The sequence below is a fragment of the Zonotrichia leucophrys genome, chromosome 5 (assembly GCF_028769735.1).
Source record: "Zonotrichia leucophrys gambelii isolate GWCS_2022_RI chromosome 5, RI_Zleu_2.0, whole genome shotgun sequence".
Taxonomy (NCBI): domain Eukaryota; kingdom Metazoa; phylum Chordata; class Aves; order Passeriformes; family Passerellidae; genus Zonotrichia; species Zonotrichia leucophrys.
In genome coordinates, this window is record NC_088175.1 from 46,333,530 (window position 1) to 46,355,697 (window position 22,168).

Sequence of the window (22,168 nt, forward strand, 5' to 3'; positions counted from 1 at the left end):
CCATGCTCAGAGAAAATGTCATTGAGGAGAACCAATTTCACTGGGCATGGAGCATTGCTGCTCCACCAAAGGTTGTAGCTGTGGGACTTGGAGTGGGTGAAAGGATAATTTCTCATCAGTAAGACAGAGCTCAACTACTGCTGAAGCATCCTAAAGCCATCCTGGCAGAGCTAGAAGTCCCTAAATCCAGACTCAAAGCTTTGGGGAAGACCCTGACCTCTGCCTGTGGTCACATAGCTGTGGCACTCATTCCTCACCTCTCTTGTGCTGGCCACTTTCTTTTCCCAGCTTTCCAGAACTCACAAAGGACTCTCATATCCATCCTGCAAGCTAACTGAACACAACATAAACACCTAAACAGCTGTCCAAAGGGTAAACCTGGAAACAGCAGGATCTCATAGACCTCATTCCTCCCTTGGGAGGGAGAGCCATGGTGACAGAAGGTTGGGATTTCAAGTGCTCACCTGTTAGCCCGAGTGCTGTGTGCCATTTAACCTGCCCTGGTTAATTCATCCCAACTGACACTCTCTCGGTTCAATGGCAATTCCCAACAGCATTTCCAAAAGCACTGTAGAGCCCCAACACACCTAAGAATGAAACAAACCCTTTTCTTAACAGAGACATGCTCTGAAAACAAAATAAAAAACAGCCTATCTAGCACACAAGCAAATAAACAGTGATAAAGGTGTAACTTTATTTAGATTTAATTTGACATTTAGCACAGTAATATGCACAGAAAGAAAAAAGTACCAAAATACCAAACTCATAGCATATAAAATAATCAAATATATTTCACATTTAGTGAAATATTTCTACAACACATCAGTGGGACTACCCTGGGCAGCCCAACCTTGTAAATATATTTATATATTTATATTTATAGCTGTGTTATATAAAATACTGTGTGTAGAGAAAGCACTGAAACTTATCACCAAAATAGAAAATAGCTCAAAATACAGATAGCTCAGGTTTGCTGGATATACCAAATATCTAAAAGAGGTTCAAACCCACTGCAGGAAGTAAAGCTCCAGCTGAGATATTCTGGCAGGCATGGGATGGCAGAGTGGGCACACACTGGATCTGCTGGCAGGAGCCTGGTTGCCAAAGGCCATGAGATGACAAAACTTTCTGATCCTCAGCCAGAGCCATCAAGAGGATTCCAAAGCGGGAATGTTGGCGGTGCTGATGCGGGGCCAAAGTGCTTTTGGAAAGGCAGAGCAGCACAAGTGCATCCCTTAAGGACCCAGCTGCAGCAGGACTGGCCATCAGCAGATGCACAACGTCACAAGCAGATTATTCTGAATTTTAGAGATGCCTCTTCAGCAGATGACAGCGATTCATTCCCAGCAGGTTGTGAAAGCATAAAAAGCCGCGTTTGTGCGAGGCCAGGCTCCCCCAGGCAATACCGTGTGGCACGGGAAGCAGCAGCCCTGCTGCTCCAGGACAGTGACACCAAATGAAATGCTTGGCCTGGCAAAAACTCCCTACCCTGAGGGTCATCACTTAAGAGCCCAAGCAGTTTGTAGACAGGTATAAAAAACATGGCACTTCTGGCAGCAGCACTGAAGTGCAGCTGGGGACAAAAACCTGCACCAGCCGTGGCCTGGGCACTGCAGGGGCTTCAGGCTGGGGGCTGGCTGGGCAGGGAGAGGCACAGGTCCTGCTGGCAGGGGCAGCCAAGGGTGTACTGCTTTCCAGACAGCACACTTCTGTGCTCGTTTGTTGCTTTTTGGCCGGGTGTAATGATTGATTTACTTGACTTCCCCCACAGGAAAGCAGCCAAGGCTTGACCAGAGGATCTCAAGCCCCAGCACTGGTGCCAGCCCCACGGTGGGAGATCACCCTGGGAGCCCTCCCAGACCCTGTTCCTGTGCTTCTGCCACGCCGCTGCAGAGAAGCCTGTAACCCATTAATAACTCTGCAATTGCTCTTTGTCATCAAGCCAGCAGTTGCATCCCTAATTACATGGCAACAATACTATGCTAAGAGGATGAGCTATAATTCCTAGGTGGTATTAACATTGTTATTTTACTCTGAGTAACTTCCTGGTAATGGCCATTTGAATGTGGCAATATCAATTAAGTGAATATAAACGCTTAGCCCCTGGAAAAATCATTAATAAAAATCTCATTCTGGTAGCCTCTAATCACAGCTAAGTACAATTACTCATAGGAGGCCATTATAAAAAGTATTTTTCTCATCAGAAGAAATTCATAAGGTTTTCCCAACTGTTTGTAATAAAGAGGACACTATATAGAAAAGTCCAGAAAATAAGCACACGTTTGTTTCTCAAAACCCATAGAGAGACATGACAATATCTCTAAATTACTGGCTACAAACAGGATTTCATTTAGCTCTACTCAAGCTGTAGCCTGGTATAAACGTTTTCAAAGCAGCACGTTGCTGTTTCATCTGGAACAGCTGCACAGGATTTCTTTGATATCAAGCTCCTGTGTGGGGATGGTGTTTCAATTTCTCTTTATGCCTCCAAACTGAAACAAGAAGGAAAAGACATTTAGTAAAACAGGTGCAAAAGCAGCATAATTTGGCCTTGAAAGCAGTTCTGAGAAATAATTTATCAGTGCAATGGTGACAGAGCCACGCTGTGTCTGCCCATCTCTGTCCCAAAGGAGGCAGCGAGCCCAGGCTGTCCTCCTGCCTGGCTGCCTCACGGTGTGTGCCTGGTGTCCCTGGGCTCACACGCTGTCCCCAGGGCCAGCAGCTGTCCCGGCCACACGCCAGGGGGTGAGCTGGGCACGGAGCAGGGACATCTGAGCTCTGCTCCTGAAATGGACCAGCCCCTGCATCCCTTCTGCGCTCCCCGTGCACACAACCAGCTGAGGGAAGGGCGCTCCTTGTCTGCTCCCTCCGAGGCTCCTGGAGCTCAGCAAACCCCAGCACGGCAGGTGTGAGCAGCACGGGGCTGCAGGGCATCCCAAACCCCGGGGCTGCAGGGCATCCCAAACCCCGGGGCTGCAGGGCATCCCAAACCCCGGGGCTGCAGGGCATCCCAAACCCCGGGGCTGCCGGGCATCCCAAACCCCGGGGCACTGGCCGGGCATCCCAAACCCGGGCTGCCGGGCATCCCAAACCCCGGGGCTGCCGGGCATCCCAAACCCCGGGGCTGCCGGGCATCCCAAACCCCGGGGCTGCCGGGCATCCCAAACCCCGGGGCTGCCGGGCATCCCAAACCCCGGGGCTGCCGGGCATCCCAAACCCCTGGCTGGTCACGACAGGCAGCTAAGGAAGATGCTGACCCACATCACCCACCAGACACACTTTGTTAAGCAGTGAGCAAAGGTTTTTTAGGTTGCTGAGCAGCCACAAGCGCTGCCTGCCAAGGCACCGAAGTGCAAACGCCCTGTCAGGCACTCGGTGCCTCAGGTCTGGTGAGTCAGAGGCAGCAATCAGTGAAACATCTCCTGTTCACAGCACCCTGCAAGAGAGAGCCCCTTGCAGTGCCTGGGAGTGGGGGTTTGCCCTGCCTGCTTGCCTGCAGAGCCAGACACCACAGCTACACACACTTAAATATGAGCTGTACTTACAGCACATATTTTTCTTGCTTTAGTGAGATAACGCTGGAAAAATCTGGGACACCAGGAGGAGCTGGCAGGAGGGCTGCTGGGGTGATGGGGGAGAAGTGGCAACACCGTTATCTGCAGGCAGGATCTCTCAAACATTCATGTGGGTTTGTTGGCCTTGCTTCATAAATATTTTCCAGACAGAGATTTGTTTGGAAATGCTGTCAAAGCAGCCTCAAGGAGTCTTTTTGGTGACCTCCAAAAAGTACATTTCCTAAGGCATTCCCCTGTGCATGTCTTGTCAGACACCCACTTTGATGCACAATGTTTACTAGGAGAAAAAAAGCAGTAAAAGCTGGCAAAGGCTGCTGAAAACTCGGGACTCCATTTCAAAATTTGATGAGCTGATGCAAACAATTTCTGCCGGGGCCACTGACCTCTCACTCACCTCCAGCAAAGGGTCTGGCAGCTCTGTGTGGCCCTGCCAGGGGGCACTGACAGCAGGCTGAGGGATGCCCATGCAGCTCACCTCCCCAGGCTACTTACTGCTCTCCTGCCTCAGCACTGTCAGCACCCACAAACGGGATTTCCTCCCTGTCCATCTGCCCCAGAACCAGGTGGTGCTTCTCCATGTTTATGACACACTGGAGAGAAAAAATGTCCTCAGGTAAGAGGGAAAACTGCAAGTTAGAGTGGTCCCAGCTCCCCCATCAGCATCCTGCTGGAAAACTACCTTCAGAGACTTCAGTGTCTGCAGCCCAAAGGAAAAGGGTTGGTCGTTGTCTTCTGAAAAAAATACAGGACATTTCAGATTTATACATTCAAAATGCCCTCCTGGGCTTTTTGTCAGTGACTCCATCCTTCCTTCGTGGTTGCTGTGCTAAGCAAAACCCTGTTTATAGAGGGACTGACTCAGAGGAGAACAGGAGGGCAGGCAGATGTGCCTGCAGTGATTGCCCCATCAGCATGGCAAAGCCAAGCTTGTGAGCACATCCTCACCCTTCCCTCTGGGGACCCAAACAAGAACTGACTCTATTTGCATTTTAACATCTTCCTAGAGCTCTGTTTGTCCTGCTGGGGTGGGAGGAAGCAGCCCCAGCCCAGGGAGGGGGAGCAGAGGGTTGGTTGTGCACTCACCCACGACGAGGGCAGCGCACTCCACAGGGACCGCTCCCACCATGAGAGACAGACCCTCGATCTGTCCGATGGCTTTCATCTTGTTTGGCAAGGAAACCATCTCCTCTTCCACAGGGAGTGCCTTGAGATGCTCCTTTAACCTGTGGGCATTGAAAACACTCCTAACATCAAATGGCCATGGCTGGGCTGTTCCAGCAAGGAGCACATGGTGTTTGGAGGGTGCTTACACCTGAAGTGCTCTTAGCTTGCTCATTTACCACGCTGTTGTTGGAAAGCTGCTTCCCAGGCAGGTTGTGTGTGGGTGCTCTGCAGGCAGCCACCAGACTCAGCATGACCCACAGTGCTGCCCAAGCACAGCTCTGTGCTGCACTTGGGGTTTTACCAGAAGAATCTTTTTCCTACATTTTCCCGAGACTTGAGGAATGCGGAATTGTTTCTAACATAGTGTGGGTGTAAAGAAGGGTCTGTTCACTCCAGCTTCCACGAGTGGAGCTGACACTGTGTCCCCATGGCATCATAGAAATGCTGAGACTGGAACAGACCTCTAAGGTCATCGAGTCCAGCTATGTCCCCAGATGCCACACCCACACATACTCTGAACACTTCCAGGCATGGTGATGCCACCACTTCACTGAGCGTGGTGATGCCACCACTTCACTGAGCAGCTTCTTCCAAGGCCTGACCACCCTTGCAGGGAAGAAATTTTTCCCGATACCCAAACTAAGCCTCACATGGCACAACCTGAAACCTGAAATTTCCTCTGGTCCTGTCACTCATTGCCTCACTTGAATCTCCTTTTGGGGAGTTGTAGAGAGTACAAAGGCACCCTCTGAATCCCCTTTTCTCCATGCCAAACATGCCTCACATCCAGGGTGGCCCAATCTGTGTGTGTTAGTTTGTTAGGTGCTGCTGGCTTTGTTCTGAGGAAATGGGGACAGATCAATCACATTCAGCCCAAAGAAAAGAAAAAAGGATGTCAGAGATACCTCAGGTACAGTTTCTATCTACACCCTTTGAAGCAGTCTGACAATACTAATTAAATATTTAGCTTCAGTTTCTCTTTTAAACTGAACTAGAATCTAATGGGAAGGCTGTTTGAGGTGCAGATCTCTCCCTCAGATAAAAGCCAGATCAAATTTCAGCTATTTGAGGTGCCTTTCTGCTGAGCCGCATTGCAGCAGTGCTTGTGTCTGTCTGTCTGTCCTGGGCGCCAGCCCCCTCAGAGGCTCCAGGACTGAGGTGGGCATTGCCCACACCCTTTAACACAGGTGAGGGGTAGCAGGGAAAGGAGCCGGATCCTCCCTGCTGCTTTCCTGTAGTGTGGCCTTAAAAATCAGCAGGAACACATCAATGAGAAGTTTGTGAGTTCCTTGGCTGCCTTCTGCTCCTCCTACAGCTCCACAGGGGATTTCTCCTACTGGCAAGCTGTGAGCCTGCTCCACTGCTTTCCTCAGGGTGAGGGGGAGAGAGTGACTGGCATCATGACAAAACACAAAAAATCTCTGAAAAAGAAAGGGGGAATTGAGCCTAAGCATCAGATACACAAGTGCTGCTTTGAGGCACCAGGTGCCCTGAGAGCTGGGCAGGAGAAACAGGCTCTGACCTCTCTTCAGTGCTCTTTGAAGGGCTGCTGCAGCAGAGCAGGGCTGCAAGAACTGCACTAGACACACGCAACAAACCCAGGGAGCAGAGGAACTGGAAATGCCTCCAAATGCCATCCTAAGCTTGCCTGAGCTGCTCCACAGGTTGTGACAAGGTTGTATTAAGCACAAACACCTTCTAGTCACTAAGCACTGTTGCTCAAAGAAGTAATTAATGTTAGGAGAGAACAGGCACCATTCAATCAGGGCTGTGCAGTAGTGCTCAGTGAGCAGGGGTAATTTTCTTTTTTTTTTTCGTAATTATTGCAATTTAGCTGCAAAAAGCAATGACTCCATGGGAATAAAGTGCCAAAACCTTGATACCCTGAGAGTTGGTGCCTGGTCTTGTTCCTCAGAGATGACAGGAAGTTTTGCTGCAAATGGCTGTCAGGCACCTCTAATAATCCATAAATACATTCCCTTTTCCTTTAACCAGGAGAAATTTGTAACTGGGGAAATTTGTAACAGCATCAGACACCCATTTCTGAGAACATGCATGCACATTGCTTCTTTACATGGGAAAATGTAAATACATTACTGGGCCAGCAGGCTGGGGGCATGTCCTGCAGCCTGGTCCCTGTCCTGCCACAGGAGCCTGCAGAGCTGGGCTGGGCTGCCCTGGGGACACAGAAGGTTGGGGAAGGTTCAGCTGTTTCATGAGGCACTGAGTGACAAGCAGGCAGTGAAAAAATGGGAATGCATCCAGCCCTCTGAAGGTATTCCCTCAGAGGGGAGTAGGGTGGCACCCTGTTCTGTTCCACCTCCCTGCCATTTGAGACTGGGACAGGGTTTGGTTGTGACAGGAGGGTCAGGGGCTTGCCCAGCCCTTCCAGAATGACCATCACTGACATGGGCAGAGCCCCAGCCCCAGGACACTGCCAGTGCTGCCAGGTGCCCTGTTCCTGCAGAACAGACACCCAGGATATTTACCCCAGCCTGTCCAGGCAGGCAGATGACATGAGGTTGTGCTGCGAGCCGGTGTCCACCACGGCCTTCAGCTCCTTCCCCGCACACTGCAAGAGCAAGAGCAGATGGGAAATGATGTGTGGGATGCAGGATGAGCACCAGAGTGCCCAGGAGCACCAGCTCTGGTGCCCATGAACTATCCCATGCCAGCTCATCCCTGCTCCCTGCACACTCTGATGCTTGTGGAGTCCCAATCCCTTCCTGGCTCATTTGTATCAGGTTCTCTTGAGACAGTAGCTCATGTTTGGCCTCAGGTGTTGATTATTTCTTATCAGTAAAACAGTCTCACTACTGTGAGTTGGGGAGCTTTTCATTAGAAGGCACAAAATGGCCAACAATCTCTTGTTACAAGGTCTTTTTAAGACTAAACTATCCAATGAAGAACTGACACCCAGATTATTTTCCCTTTTAACCCAATAAAGAGCCTGCAATGGGGACTTTTCTGCCCAATTACAAAATGCCACCCAAACCCATGAAGAAGGAGGAAGAAGCATGAAGAAGGAACCCAGGACAACACCCTGTGCCCTCCATCTTGCTTCCATCCACAACACACTAAAAATCCCAAAAGCTAAATTTCTCACCAAGTGATACACCTACACTACTCTCTATCATCTATTTCACACTTTTGTGGATTCCAGTCTATCTTGAAGTCTAGGAAACGTTCTCCATGAATGAGGGTCAAAGTCAGTGCTCCCCTGGGGGTCAGGGCACCCCAGAACAGACAGGGAAATATTCCTGGAGCCCTGGGTTTCCACAATTTGCCCCTGCAGAGAGTAGAAGGGACAGCCCAGGCAGGAGGGAATGCTGTGGAGAGTGGAAAATACAAATGAGCATGGGGCTAAGGAAGAGAAATGTGAAATTGCCGTTAGGAAAGAAAATAGGGATGGCACTTGAGGAAAACAAGCAGGCTGTGAGCACAGGGATTCGCCATGGATAATTATACCCCAGCATTTCAGCATGCTGCCCCAGCTTAGCTGTCCCCCCTGCCCTGAGGTGTAAGGGAAGACACCCATCACACCAGTTCTCTCTGTGATTCCCAGGTGGGCATCTCTGCCACAGCAGCCTGGAGCTGCAGAGGGAGTGCATCCCCAGAGCTGTGACAGTCCTGTGGGAGCACAAACCTGGCTGGGAAACACAGAGAACAAGAGCACAGCCTGGGACTGTGGGAAATGAAATCTGCAGGAAAATAACCCACAAAAGGCTGTGAAGGGACTATTACCTGGCAGCTCACCACTATGAGCTCTTCATCCTCAGTTTTCCCTGAGCTGCCCAGTCTGGTTTGGTTCAGCTTGTTGGTCTGTGATGAGAGATCCTTTGGGGCCCAGCTGCCTCGGAACTTGGATAAGTTTGTCTCCATCAGGCGCTTCTGCAGGATGTTATGTGGTTGCTGTAAGGGAGAGCACACACAGAAGAGCAGGGTGAGGTCAGAGGGAAGCCACACAGTGTTCTTGTGCCACCAGACTGCCTGTGGTGCCCATGGCCAGCACTGCTGTCATGGGAGGTAGGTCCTAAAGTCTCACTCTCCCTAATTCCCAGCCTACATCTATTCTTCCCAGCTAGTTCTGGCTTACCTGTTTTGACTGAAAAGAGCTTTGCTTTGCAAAGAGAACAATACTTTCGAACTATTAACCTTTGAGACCTTGGAGGGATGCCTTTCTTTTACCAAGCTCAAATTCAAGGTTTGATTGCATATAGGAATCCAAACAAGTCCAGCTTTTCAAGGTGGTGCTTCAACCACAACTGCCTTCATCTCTCGATGAAGGGAATTCCATAGTGATGTGAAAAATTAGGATGTAACAAATCACCTTTCCAATGATATTCACCACCTTAGTACGAATAATGTCTAAAATGGCCCTCTGTGCCTCTTTCCCCTGTACTTTTATTTAGCTGCTAAGGGCAGCTAAATGGGACCAATCGTGAGTGCCATACCACAAGAGGAAGGGGAGAGGAAGGAAAGAGGTAAGCTCATCTGAGACTGGTAGGTATTCTCCCAGAATTCCCAGCACTTCTCTCTCTCTCTCTGTTATTTCCATTTGCTCTGGGAGAAGCATGTTGCCTCTCAAGATCTCCCCCAACCTCTTTCCCAAAAGCCTTTTTATGTTTAATGTTCATCTCAGATGGATGCACACACTCTGCTGGAGGTGAAATGACTCTGCCTGATTATCTGCTCATTTCTCTGCCTGGCTAATCTGCCCTCCCCATTAATGCCTTTCCTTCTGATTTTAATTTCACCATGGTGAGACATTTTTACTGGCTTATCCCTGAATTTTTGCATTGATGTTAAACATGCCTGTGTGCCTGCAGAGACATCTGAATCAGAAAACCTGGTTCAGGAAGGGAATATCAGAGTCAAGATAACTTTGAAAACCTTGGGCTGTGGCTCCCCAAGTTGGGCAGTGCCCACCCTTGTGCACAGCATGTTAAATAACACCACTCCAAAAGTCTGATGCAACCTGGCATCATCCTAAAATAACTGCAGCCACACTAGTGTGTCAGATTGCGCTGTGGGCGCAGCGGAGCTGGACCAGACTGGTGGGCTGGGGCAGCTGCACAGCACCAGTGGGCACTGGGGCATGGCAGCTCCTTGTGTCCCCTCTTTCCACCCTCCTGCCTGAAATAAAATCCCATGGCCATTTGGGGCTGCAGGTGCTGTGTCTGACCAACCTGTCACAGAGCACGTCCTGAGTCTGAGCAGCAACCTCTGATGGGGGGAGTCAGCTCTGACATGGTGCTGCCTTCCCAGTGAGGCCAAAGAGCAGAAACCAGCATCACTTAACTGCACTAAAGGCAGGCTGGCTGGACTGGTACTGGGCCCTGTGTGGGGGAACAAGCAGAGCAGTTTGGAAGTGAGGGCTCCCTGTGTAAGGCAGAAGCTGTAGGTGCACAGTCATCACTGTGATCACCTCCAGCCCTGTGATCACCTCCAGTGCTCCTCACCAGAGCAAAATGCAGGCCAGGGTTTTCTGACAGTGAATGGGATGTCCTTTTCACCCTTTAGGTTTGACTGCAGCTCAGGAACACAGCTGGAACACTAATTGCTCACATCATTTAAAAACAACAAAAGAAAGGATAGGGGAGTGCAGAAATAAATGAGGAGGTTCACCCAGCTGGCAGAAGACAGCCTGTCCCACAGCGTCATGTCCTTGTGCCCAGCCCCACTCAGGCAGCACCAAGAGAAATTCCTGAATGCCATCAGCCAGGACAGTCTGGGTGCTCTCCTGATCTGCCTGGCCTCAATCTCCAGCACACTCCTCATTGTAATTTTAGCTGTCATCTAACATTGAATTAATCCCATTTTTTTTAAACTACACATTCTCCTATGGATTGTTAATCAGTAACATGTATGGGTTTTCTCAAACCCTGGATTTTATGAATCTTACATGGGATCCATCACCAAAAGGAACAAATCCATCAGTCAGCAGTCACAAGTTACCAGCACAAATGGGATTGCCTTTTGTTGACACTTGCCCTTCTGAAAACCACAGCAAATTCTGCCTCTGGGGAGACAAATATTCCTTATGTTGTGCTCCAATACAGCAATAATCTGGCAAGAGGGGGCTGAAAAGGTTCCCTGCAGCACCATCCTGTCTCAGGCTATTAATTAGTTTGCTTTAACTTGGATTTCCCTTGACTCTTGTGTGCACCAGAGTGAGGGATGTTAGTCACGGAAATGACTCAAGTGATGGATACGTACTTGGTAAATGGATAATGTGCCAGGGGACATTTGCAAATGCACATTTTGCTGGCAAACTGCAAGCAGACTGTGTCTGGGAGGGAGGGAGAGGAGGAAAACCTCCTCCTGACAGCAGTGAGGAAGGCAGCTGTGTTCTCCCTCCAGTGTTTGAAGGAACCCAGATCACCTGGCACAATATTCCTTTGCATTGCAAAAAACTACTGAAAGTTTTATAAAAGTATAGAATGTTACATTTCATTGTGTCAGCAAAACAATAAGTTTTCCTTTTATCATTCACCACTACATAAATACAAATCAGGATTTTTTTCACAAGATGGGTCCATTTCCAACCCCAATATTTGCAAAAAGCTATGATCCCCTAAAAATGTCACAGTGAAAACCTGAAGAAGCAAGGGGAGACACCATCTACTGCTGACCTTATTTACCACTGTCTGTCAAAAGCACAGATAATTCTGCCCAGCTTTTTTCCTCTGTGATTCGTGAGCAAGTGCATTGCTGCAGCTTGCAGTATTCATTTCTCTGGCAGGTTTCCCTCTGTTTGGCTTCTAGATCTGGGGATGACAAGACCCATCAATAATTTCACTGAGGTGGAGGTGAAGGTCAGGGAAGACACCAGCTCCCTTCCTCCACAAACCCATCTCAGGAGGTTTGCCCTTTGTACCTAGACAGTAGAGGGGAAGGGGAAAAGAGTTTTTATGCATCAACAGAGCTAATCCCAAGAAATAATTCGTTTCTCTCTCTTCTTCCCACCCTTAACCCAAGCTCACATGTCCCTGACAGCATCCTGTGCTACCAGCCGCTCTCCTAGGGTGATGAGGGGGGACAGAGCTGCCCCCTGTGTGCCCAGGCAGCAGCCAGCTCTCTCTCTGGGCCAGGCAGAGCACACAGCATCACAGATTTCTGCATTTCAGGCAAGACACACCAAACTCTGGGTGTGCACAGCAGGGAGTGGGGACACCTGAACGTGCTGCAGTCCATCCAGTGCTGCCCCAGATGTGGGGAGCTGGGGCCAGCGGCCACCCAGGGGTGTGCTGAGGGTGCCCAGGGGAGCTCTTAGGGCATGAGGGAAATGGGAAATGCTTTTGCTGCTGTTGCTGCTTTTGTTACTATTTGTAATTCTGCTGCCCAAGTTGTCAAATGATGCAGGGCTGCTCCAGACAAAGCTGCTCCAAACTGGTCTGGTGGCTCTGGGGGCAAGGAACAAGTGTCAGAGGAGCTGCAAGAGGCAGCATGGCCTGTCCAGGCTGGGAAGGGGGCTGTGGTTACCCGTCAGGAATCCCCATCCCAGCTAGAGAAAATCTCATCCCAGTTTTTGGGCTTCAGGAAAGAGGCTAATAGAGGGAAGAGACATCAAAACAAAGCCATTTCTGCTCTCTACATCCAGCATAACATTTGCCAAATTCAGTGCATGCTTTGCTATGTCTTGGTGTCATACTGGACAGAGGGTAGTACATAAAGGGAACAAGGAGCTGGAGTTCTGTCTGAGCCAGAGTAATTCACTGGGAATGCGAGCATTGAAATGGATGATCACAAGAAGCATTTATCAAACCTGCCTGTGCACAGCATCACCATGAGAGCTGGATGGTGGCATACAGACAGGGCATGCCAGCACACCCACCCTGCTGACCTGCTGCAGCTTCACTGTGCACAGAATCCCCGCACAGGGCCACAAGGAAGGGGATTTCTCCCCAAAGCTGCAGTGCCAGCTGCCTCAGTGACAGACAGGATCTGTTCTCACCACCTGTCACCATCTCTGAGGAGCTGTTCCCTCGTCTCTGCTCCTGCCAAGGCTGCTGGAAAAGCCCCAGGGGAAGCCCTGCATTAATTACACCAGGCACACCAGGAGCCCCTCCGTGCACCACGGCTGCCACGCAGCTCCAGCACAGGAACCTCTGCTCCGTGGGGACAGGCACAGCCATCCTCAGGGAGGCCATGAAACACTTTGGGCCAAGAGCTCTGATGCCCTGGGCCTCCTGATCATGCTGTTCAGTCCCTCTGGGCATGGGCCTCTCAATTTGGGGCTATGCCAAAGGAAGCCCCATATTCTGGAGCATCTCCAGTCTCAGAGATGCCCAATCTCCCTCTCCTCCTGGGGACAGCCCTTGTGACTTGCAGGCAGCCACAGCAGTGGGGACACACAGTGTGTCCTCTCAGCAGTGCCTTTCCCACCCTGGCTGTGTCAGGGGTGAGTGTGGCAGCATCACTTCACTGCAACACACCCCAGGGACACATCTCTGAAGTCATGGGATCCTCTCTGTGGCTGTGGGAACAGTCCAGTGCCAGTGCTCTCACTCTGGGGGCTCCCTGCACACCCCATGGGGCAGCAGGCTGGGGGCAAGGGAGCCCTGGCCACACGTGCCACCACCCCCACAGTGGCATGGGGACAAGGGACATTTTGGCATTTTGCAGTGGGGGACCCAGGCCAGCTGTGTTCTCACCCCATCCCCATGGGCATCTAACCTCTGCCACATTGATCCTTCTTTTTGTTCTTGGAGGGGTCTGGGAGCTGTGGCCTCCCCAAGGCTTTGGCACATCCCTGGAGAGAGCCCCCAGGCAGTTCCTCCTTGCAGGGGCTGTGGTGCAGCAGGGGTGGTGCTGCATGGCACAGGAGCAGGGAGGACACCCCAAGGGACATTTCTGTGTCCAAGGTGGTGTCAAGGAGCCCCTGCTCAGCCACAAAACCTGGTCCTCACTCTGCTGGGCAAGGGAGTTCAGTGCTCAGTGCCCCTGGCTCCTACTACCTGTTGATTCTTACCTGGGCAGAGCAGAACCCACATCAGGGACTCAGTCCTGCTCACTGGGGGTCACAGAGCCACAAAATGTCATTTAGAATCTGCTGAAAATAAAGTAATAAAGCCATCTCTCCCCTAGAAAGCACTTCAGCTCTCTGCTGGAGAGCTGCAATTCAGTAGCAACAAGGAAATCTCCTTCTGACCATTTCCCTGGGCAGGAGCTTCACTTCCTGCAATTGCAAAACCCTTGGGATATTAAAAAAAAATCACCTCCATGTGCAATGCAGAGAACAGCCAACTCACTCCACTTGTCTCAAGCCTAACCCAGCTGAAGAGAAAGGCTCTGACAAAACAGAACACTAAAAATAAAAATATTTACTTTGGTTTTCAATAAAATCCATATCAAACATTGGAAAAAAAGAAGATACTGTTTTACAAGGTGCACAATATTTTCAACACTGGGGCAAAAAATCCTAAAGGAGCTTTCCCTGGTAGATATGTTTTCTAAATTTTACTCCTAATGTCAGAACTTTTGATGTCACATTGGAGTACCCTTTCCCAGTAGAGAAAGCTGAAGCATTTGCACAGTATTTAGAAATGCTCTCCAACCCCCAGACGTGGTGAATAACGCCAAGTAGAGGATCACATAGATCACTACATATGTAAATATTTTAAACCTATGTCTCATTGGTATAAGAAACCCTTGGTTTAAGAAACCCCATATATGCATTGGCCTTTACTGGAGCATGATCTTGAGAGTTTTATATTCTGAAATAGCTGTGACTATATTTACTGAATCTTTATGATTATGTGTTGTGTGTATCTATAGATCACATGCCAACATGTGTGTGTACCTATGCATTGTATGAAGCCATTTTGACTTACTCTGACCCAGAGGGAATTCTGTACTGCAAACAGAATGCCATTTTCATGCAAAAGTTAAAAAAATAAAATTAAAAAACCCTAAATGCCATTAACTCTGAATGGCAGGCATCTAAAAGTACTTACTAGAGGAAAACAGCTGTGGTTATAACTACCATCATGTTTCTACTCCCTTCCATTTACATGCTATAACTAATATCATATTTCTACCCCCTTCCTTTTACATACAAAACGTCCAATTTTTTACAATCAGTTCCCACATGCAACCAACTTCTCCTAACAGAAAAACAACGTGAAGAAAGACACAGACACTGCCCTAGCAGTCCTTCCAATAAACACAACAGAGCCTTACAGTATCCTTCGATGTGCCCAGCTTCTTCAGCCCGTCCAGAGGGAGCAGATCCGCAGAATCCTTGTGGATGAACTGCACCGCCTGCTTCATCCTCCTCTGCTGCCGGAGAGACGCCGCTTCCCTGATCTCCACTTCTTTCCTGCTCGGCTCCGTCAGGATGCCCGAATAAAACATCTCTGCTGCCTCGGCGAGAGATGGGTTAGAGGATGCGGAGCTGTGAGTCCGGGGATCAGTGCTGGGGATGTGGGGATGCGCGGTCCGGGATCAGCGCTGGGGATGCGGGGATGCGCGGCCGGCCGCGCTTTATACGCCGGGCGCGGTGACGCGGGGAGCGGAGCGAGCGCAGGTAGCGCGGCCCGAGCGCTGCGCGCAGCCAGCACCCGGCGGGGGGAGCTGGGCTGCTCCGGGGATAACACAGGATAACACTTCCCCGCCCTCCCTCCCTGCCGGCAGGGCTGGCCGCGGGCGCTGCGCGGCTCCCGGAGCTGCGAGAGCCGCACCCCGGGCCGGGGGATGCAGCCCCGCTGGCCATGGGAGGGTTGGTGCCTTGTGCCCGGGGTGCCTCGGTCTCATCACTGCATGGCCAGCAGCAGCCTGCATCATCACTGGCCTCTCAAGCACCCAGGAAAACTCTCTCAAAAGATGTCCCGGCCACACTGGGGCACCTTAAATGTGGTTTTACGCATCAAATGTCCAGGTATAGCACAATGTGACTAATCACCAGCACCCACACCACTGATTGTTAATCAGAGCAAGCTTGGCAAAGCAGCAATGGTTTTACAGCTTTTGGGCTGCTTGCCCAATGATCCAGCTGTTGCTGGAGCCAGTCTTGCTGTCGTTACTCACCTCTGGTCCCGGACAAAGCTGGGAGATGTGTTAGAGGATGCAGGCATTACCTTGGCTGCCTAGAGGTGTCCTTTGTTCTTCATGGGCAGCTTTAGGCTTCCAAGAAGCAAAGTCCTTTTTTCTGGGGCTGGCCTGTCCTTTAACTTGTTTTATTTAAACATGAACAAAGCCTCCAGTAATATTCCTATACCTCTTTCCATTACTGTAACAGTGTTCACAGGGGTTTTCAGGATGAGGGAAGAGATGTAGATCTGACTCTAGATTTCAGAAGGCTTGATTTATTATTTTATTATATATATATTCCATTATAACTATACTAAAAAAATAGAAGGAAAGGTTTCATCTCAGAAGGCTAGCTAAGCTAAGAATAGAAAGGAAAAGAATGAAAACAAAGGAAGCTGGCTCGGACAGAGACCCAGTTCTGCTGTGACTGGTCACTAAATCTAAACATCTACACGAGACCAATCACAGATCCACCTGTTGCATTCTACAGCAGCAGATAACCATTGTTTGCATTTTGTTTCTGAGGCTTCTCAGAAGGAAAAAATCCTAAGAAAGGATTTTCACAAAAAGATGTCTGCGACACATTACAGTGTACAACATGAACTAATACACATTAACAAACTTAATAGAGTCTCATACTATAGAGACTGACTAATGTAATAGTTACAGAAGGTCATTTTCTTATCAGGATTCATAGCACACTTGGGTTTCATTCACTACAAGAGCAGGTGAGAGCAGCAGGTGCTTCCCTGAACTTTCTGCTTTCCAAGCAATTTGTTGCATGGACTAGGCGCAGAAAAAATGCAGCTCTGCCTCAGAGAGACAGCACAGATCTGTAAACACTCCCCATGGGCTTGGTTCTTGTTAAACTGAGAGACCTTTGATGTGCTAGGCAAAGCACAAGGAAAGCAGAGCTTAGCCCAGGATTTATGCCAAGCCAGACTTGTAGGACACTTCCAGAGCTGGGACACTGATTCTCCTTGGCTCTCCCCCACCAGCAGAGCCTGGGCTCACACTTTCTGCTCACCAAGGCACCACAGGCACCTGCAGCTCCTGCTCCTGGCCTGGGGAGTGGGGCTGGCACAGAGTGGGGAATGATGATGCCAGAACAGCAACCCCCTTTACGTGGGCAAACTTACACATCTGAGCTCTGCAGCCAGGACAGACCACGTATGTTCAGCCCCTTCTCATATGACCTGCGAGAGAGGAGGGAAACAAAGCAGCTGATGAGTCAGAATGCCATAAAACCCGAGCACATCATTGCACAGCCTCACAGAAAGGCCACAGCACACGAACCAGCCCAGTGAATGTGGCAGCCTGCAGATGGATAACAGGGCTGACAGTCTGAAGGGGAATATAATTTGTATTCCCTGTGCTGACTCAGCTCATTACACAGCAGGACCATTGCTCCACTCTGGCACACAGGGCCAGGAGGATGAAAGCACCTTATTTTTCACCTTGGGAACCATTTGGCACTTTTCCAGCTGATTAAATAAAGATACACGACTGCATCCACACTCTCCTGAAGGCAAGGAGGAAGCAAAAGGGCTGACACTGAAACCAGGAGGCAATTTTTAGTATAAAAGCTTCATGGAGCAGCAGCACTCTGCCCAATGTATTAACAATGCCCAGTCAGCTCTGGTTTATTTCACCAAGAGTAAAGCTGCAAGTCCCGGTGGGGCATGGAAAGCCCCCTCACAGGGCAGCTCCGAGGCTGCAGCCTGAGTTTTGATTCAGCACACAAGCATTCTGTCTGAGCCCTGCAGTTTCACCTCTGCTGTGTGTTACAAATGCACTTTGTGCCAACAGCTCTGAGGAAAATCTGCTCAGTGCTCAAGAGTAACAAACGAGATAAAAGCCTAATTCCTCTCTTGGTTTTTAATCCTGAGAAAGAGGAAAGGGGAAGAAGCAGTAAATCACCTGCTCAAATAGTGCAGGATCCCCTCTGAAGGAGGGGCTCAGTTTGGACAGCTCAAACCCTGGAGTTAAGCTGGTTAAGTGGTTAAATCATTTGTTTGCAGAGATTAGCTGGAGGTGTTTCTCCCCCTTCCCATACAATGTATCTAAATAGGGGCACATTTCAGAAAAATTCCCATCCCCCATCGGAGACAAGCCTGTGTGTGACCACTGTTCCTTACTCAAGAAAAGCTGAAGGGACAAACCCACTTTCCTTGCTCTTTCCTGCCTCCTGGTGAAAGGGAAAGCAGCAAAGCAGCAGCAGGCAACACAGGAACTGGGTCGGTCCTTTTTTTTTCCCCTCCTTTTCTTTGATTTCTCATCTTTCCCTAAAAAGAAGTGATTTGTTAGTGGTTGCCACATCCTGAAGAAATGCAGACATGCCCCAGAAAACTCTGAAGAAAGGAGAGAGTGGTATAATTTAATGGAAACAGAAGCAGGCAGTAAGTCTGAAAGAAATAATTTACTCAGCACAAAGAAAAAATTTTAGAGAATTCATTTCCAGAGAAAAGACCGTGAAGAGCTTAAGAAAATGAAATCACAATAATTGATGTATTAAAATTAGTATCAGTGCATTTGTAAGGGTCAGTTCTAGCATAATCAAGAAAATAACTGGAATAATTTGGAGACTACAAACCAGTCCTTTCTAAAATCCTTGGCTTCCAAAATCCAGAAGGATTTACTGAGCTACTTAATTATCACTTGTAGCTAGACAAAAACTGTGGATAGAGCTGGAGAGACCCTCTAACATACAAAGGTAGAGTCAGGCTGAGGTTCCTGAGAGGTGTAGCCCATTTTGCTGAGTAGTTCCACACTCACCCTCTGTGTTTCCAGTGCTGACCAAGGGAAAGAACCTCCTGGGCTGGGATCTGGGCCCCATCACAGGCATTCCATAGATACAGCAATTCCCAGGGCATCTGTGTTTATCCTGGGTGCAATTCCAGCCTCCTTCCCCCCTGAGTGTTCTGTGCAGGGCCTGAGCTGTGGCATCAAGCACACAGCAGAGGCACAGTGACACTGGGAGGGAAATCAGACCTTGCACAACTTCCCTCAGGGGACTGAAATGAATTTTTCTGTCTGGTTCTCTTCATACACACAGGCAGCAGGTGAATGAGAGTTTCAGCAACACAAAAGCTGCAAATGTCAAAACAAGAGATTAAAATGGCAAGTCTTGCAAGAGCTCCCTTACCTTTGTTCTCCCTTCTTTAAAGGGGCTGAAATGTGAGAAGGGCTGGTTCCCTTCAAAACAGGAGGAAATGGTGTCCACAGAGGGCAGGTGATTCTCTCCCCAGTATGCACCCACAGCAACCTCTGTTTATTATGTGCAACAGCAAAATTATTTCACTGTAAAATTTTCAAAATTATTAATTTGAAGGAACAATACATGCTAGTTCTCACCCTCCCAGATGTATGTTAGAGTAGAACTGCAAATATTTATTCTGAAGTAGTCTACACATATATTCAAAGTGCCAACCATAACTACATCACTCAGACTTCCCAAACCTCGGGGGATTTCACTTCTCCTGCCCTGCAAAAGGCAGCTTGTGTGCTGAAGGCTTCCTCTGCTGCTGGGGCATTCCAAGCCATAAATTTTACATTCAGGTCATTAAATATATAAGAGGGATCTTGTTAAGGCTAAACCAGGGCGAGGCACCTCACACTACACAAACACGGGTTTCTCACTGCTCTCTAACTTTCCAGGAGCCTGACACCTGCAGACCGAGCAGGAGCAGGGCAGGACACGCAGGAACGCTCCCTGTGCTGCTGGGGATTTCTGAGAGCCGGGAGGGAGAGGGCGCTGCTCCTCCTCCCATCAGCTTCTGTGTCGGCCCAGCAGGAGCTGCTGAGAAATAACCCGAGCCTGCTGCTCGGAGATCCTGGCTCCGAGGGGCAGGGAGACACAGGCTCAGCGCTGGGTTCTGCTGTGAAAGAGATCACAGGTGGGATCGAGCAGTGGGGCTGCGATTTCCTGGCTCATCCTAGAGCCAAGAACTCTGCTGTGGGATTGCTGCAGTCAGTGTCCATCCCCAGACCCGGCTCAGAGCACCTGGGCAAAGCAGAGCTTGAACACGAGCTGTAAAAGCCAGAGGTGGGACCCAACCATCTGAGCAGCAACCACACCACAGGCAGAATCTTGCTGTTTTCTCCTTGAAACAGCTCCCAGCTGTCCCTAACAAAGGGATTGGGAGCTCCCCCCACCAGGGGAGCTGCAGGATGCTTTCAGTGTCATGAGCCACTGGACTAATGCCACCTAAGGAGAGACATGCAGAAACAGCCACTGCAGGAGCAAGAACAGCACCCAGTTTTCTCCAACAGAGATGTGCCACTGTTTTCACCCATATTTTCCTTGTCTCTGTTGTCACCCATATTTTCCTTGTCCCTGTCACCTTTTAAGGTTTTAAAAGGTGACAACTGAGGCGTTTAATTCACTAAAATCTTCTGCGTAATTCTTCAGAACAGGTCTGTCCCTGACCTCACCACACAAGACATCACAAGTGGCTTTGGTTACTTAGTAACATTGAAACTTCTAGTAAATTACAGAAATTGACCTTCAGCAAATAATTTCATGTTTATGTTCAGTCGTAACTAGCATTTACTGGTTTCCCCCATGTCCTCCCCTCTACTTAATTAAAAAACTTACAATAACTTTATTTCTACTCACACAGATATACTAGCCTATTTCTATTCACCTTATTGCAGGGGCTCCATACAGTTTTCTCCTTATCACAAAAGTTCCAAACCTTCTTGGTGTTTCTCATGGGCATCTCCTCAGAGCACTGACTCTTCTTCACAAAGCACCCACTGACTCCAATTCCCCTCTCACCCAGCCACCCCACTCTTTTATAGCATCTTCTTCTCATTGGTCACAGCTGTGGCCTGTTAAAGCCAAGCCTGTTCCCAATCTTTGATAATTGGCCCAGCTGCAACTCCTTAGGGGTAAGATTACTTTCTACACTCTCTTTAGTTTTCTTATATTCTATCCCCCTACATGTCCCATTAGTAATTTTTGTCCTTTCCTCTGCCTAAGGGACAAAGGCTGTGCACAGCACTCAGGACAAAGCCCAGCCAGTGATTTCTGGATACAAAGGGGTCCAGTCTTGGTCTAAATGCTCCAATACAACAATCCATTTCTATTCACCAACTCAAGCACCTGCCTAAATGCTTTTGTGAATATGAAAATTTCTCCCTCCCAGCATGGTGAAAAGTCACTCCTTAGTACATAAAATATCACACCAAATCATGTGCAGTAGGTATACATTGCCCTTGGATACTTGGGACATCTGTGTTTGATTTTACATCTCTGTGGCTAATCAATCAAAAGGCAGCTGGCCAAATTTTTCCTTGAGCCAACACCCTGAGCATTAGTGGAGATACAGTGAGGATGACATCTGTGCCTATCGGCAGTCACAGAAGAAGTTCCCTAACCCAGTCCTAACTTGGCAGAAAGAAGTTTTAAATAATTACCCCTTGATTGTTGCAAGCATGGAACACTGCCTGTCATTTTCTCCCTTTTACCTTCTCCTCAAACCAATAAATTATTCTCAGAAAGAGATGGTGCCATGAGCAGATGCCCACAATGGACCAGGAGAAGAACACACCACAATCACTTTCCACTGGGACCCTGTTCGCCCAGGTGCTCATATCCAAGGTTTTCTCTTCCATAACCCTGTGTCTCCATCAGTATGAAATGCACACTGGCTCTGGGATAAAAGATGGAACTTGTGGGGTGTGTGAGGCCACAGACTCAGTGCTCTGCCCTCTCTGCATAACAACAGGACTGAAGCAACTGCTGAAACCTGTGTTGGGAGTGAGAGCAAACCAAGGCACTCTGAGCAGGAGCAAGGTCAGGACAGTTCAGCAGCTCACACAGCACAAAGGGTCTTCTACACCTCCTGCTCCGGGTGACAAGTTTAGGGCTGGCACAGGGGTCTGGGAGCTCCTGCCACAGGAGGGAACTCTTAGTCCTGCAAGGAGCTGTGCAAACTCTTTAAAATCTTCTGCTTTTTCTGGCTTTCTATCCAGAGAAGTTCCCTCTGGCCAAGCCTAAATCTGCTGCAGAGGCATTTCTCGTTCCAGATTCTTTGGAGTGGTATGATTCCCAAACAGCAGCACTTGGGCACAGGGAGGGGAACTCCTCAAGCAAACTTTGTGGAATTTACCTCATGGAGAAGACAAATCTCAGAACGTAATTTAAAACCTTGCAAAAATAAGATCACTCTGCCTCTGGAACAGGATGAATTCAGGTCAGCTCTGAAACAGAGCTGCCTTTTGAAGGGTTCCTCTATGGCTTACCCAGTGTACCAGGTGATTGTGACAAAAATAACAAACTCCAGTGATGCAGCAAGCAAGTGAGCTGAACAAAACTGGAATTTCCCAGCTCTTTTGCAAAAGCCCCAAGAACAGGTGCTTATTTCAACTCATGCCAATGTGGGATTCAC

General features: G+C 49.1%; 1 protein-coding gene and 1 long non-coding RNA gene across 4 annotated transcripts; both read right to left on the bottom strand.

Moving 5' to 3' along the window:
* Positions 1 to 672: 672 nt before the first annotated feature.
* Positions 673 to 15,416, bottom strand: NRIP3 (nuclear receptor interacting protein 3). Its single transcript, XM_064715072.1, has 7 exons — positions 14,925 to 15,416; positions 8,484 to 8,651; positions 7,229 to 7,311; positions 4,659 to 4,798; positions 4,255 to 4,307; positions 4,068 to 4,165; positions 673 to 2,492 (listed from the first exon to the last, which is right to left on the bottom strand). Exons 1-7 carry the CDS (start codon positions 15,096 to 15,098, stop codon positions 2,480 to 2,482), a joined length of 729 nt encoding a protein of 242 aa, XP_064571142.1. The 5' UTR covers positions 15,099 to 15,416; the 3' UTR covers positions 673 to 2,479.
* Positions 15,417 to 16,364: 948 nt separating this feature from the next.
* Positions 16,365 to 20,517, bottom strand: LOC135448628 (uncharacterized). 3 transcript variants are annotated; one of them, XR_010440535.1, is made up of 4 exons: positions 20,420 to 20,517; positions 18,549 to 18,863; positions 17,940 to 18,058; positions 16,365 to 16,969 (listed from the first exon to the last, which is right to left on the bottom strand). It is a non-coding gene; the product is annotated as an uncharacterized LOC135448628 (long non-coding RNA). The 3 variants fall into 3 exon arrangements; XR_010440534.1 differs by having other exon boundaries at positions 17,912 to 18,058; XR_010440533.1 differs by lacking the exon at positions 16,365 to 16,969 and having other exon boundaries at positions 17,446 to 18,058.
* Between the last annotated feature and the right edge of the window lie 1,651 nt (positions 20,518 to 22,168).

Coding starts and splice junctions, on each gene's coding strand:
- NRIP3 (XM_064715072.1), bottom strand. CDS start 15,098: ATGTTTTATTCGGGCATCCTGACGGAGCCGAGCAGGAAAGAAGTGGAG. Junction 4,308..4,658: donor GTGCGCTGCCCTCGTCGTGG/GTGAGTGCACAA, acceptor TATTTTTTTCAG/AAGACAACGACCAACCCTTT. Junction 4,166..4,254: donor AGACACTGAAGTCTCTGAAG/GTAGTTTTCCAG, acceptor TTTTCTCTCCAG/TGTGTCATAAACATGGAGAA.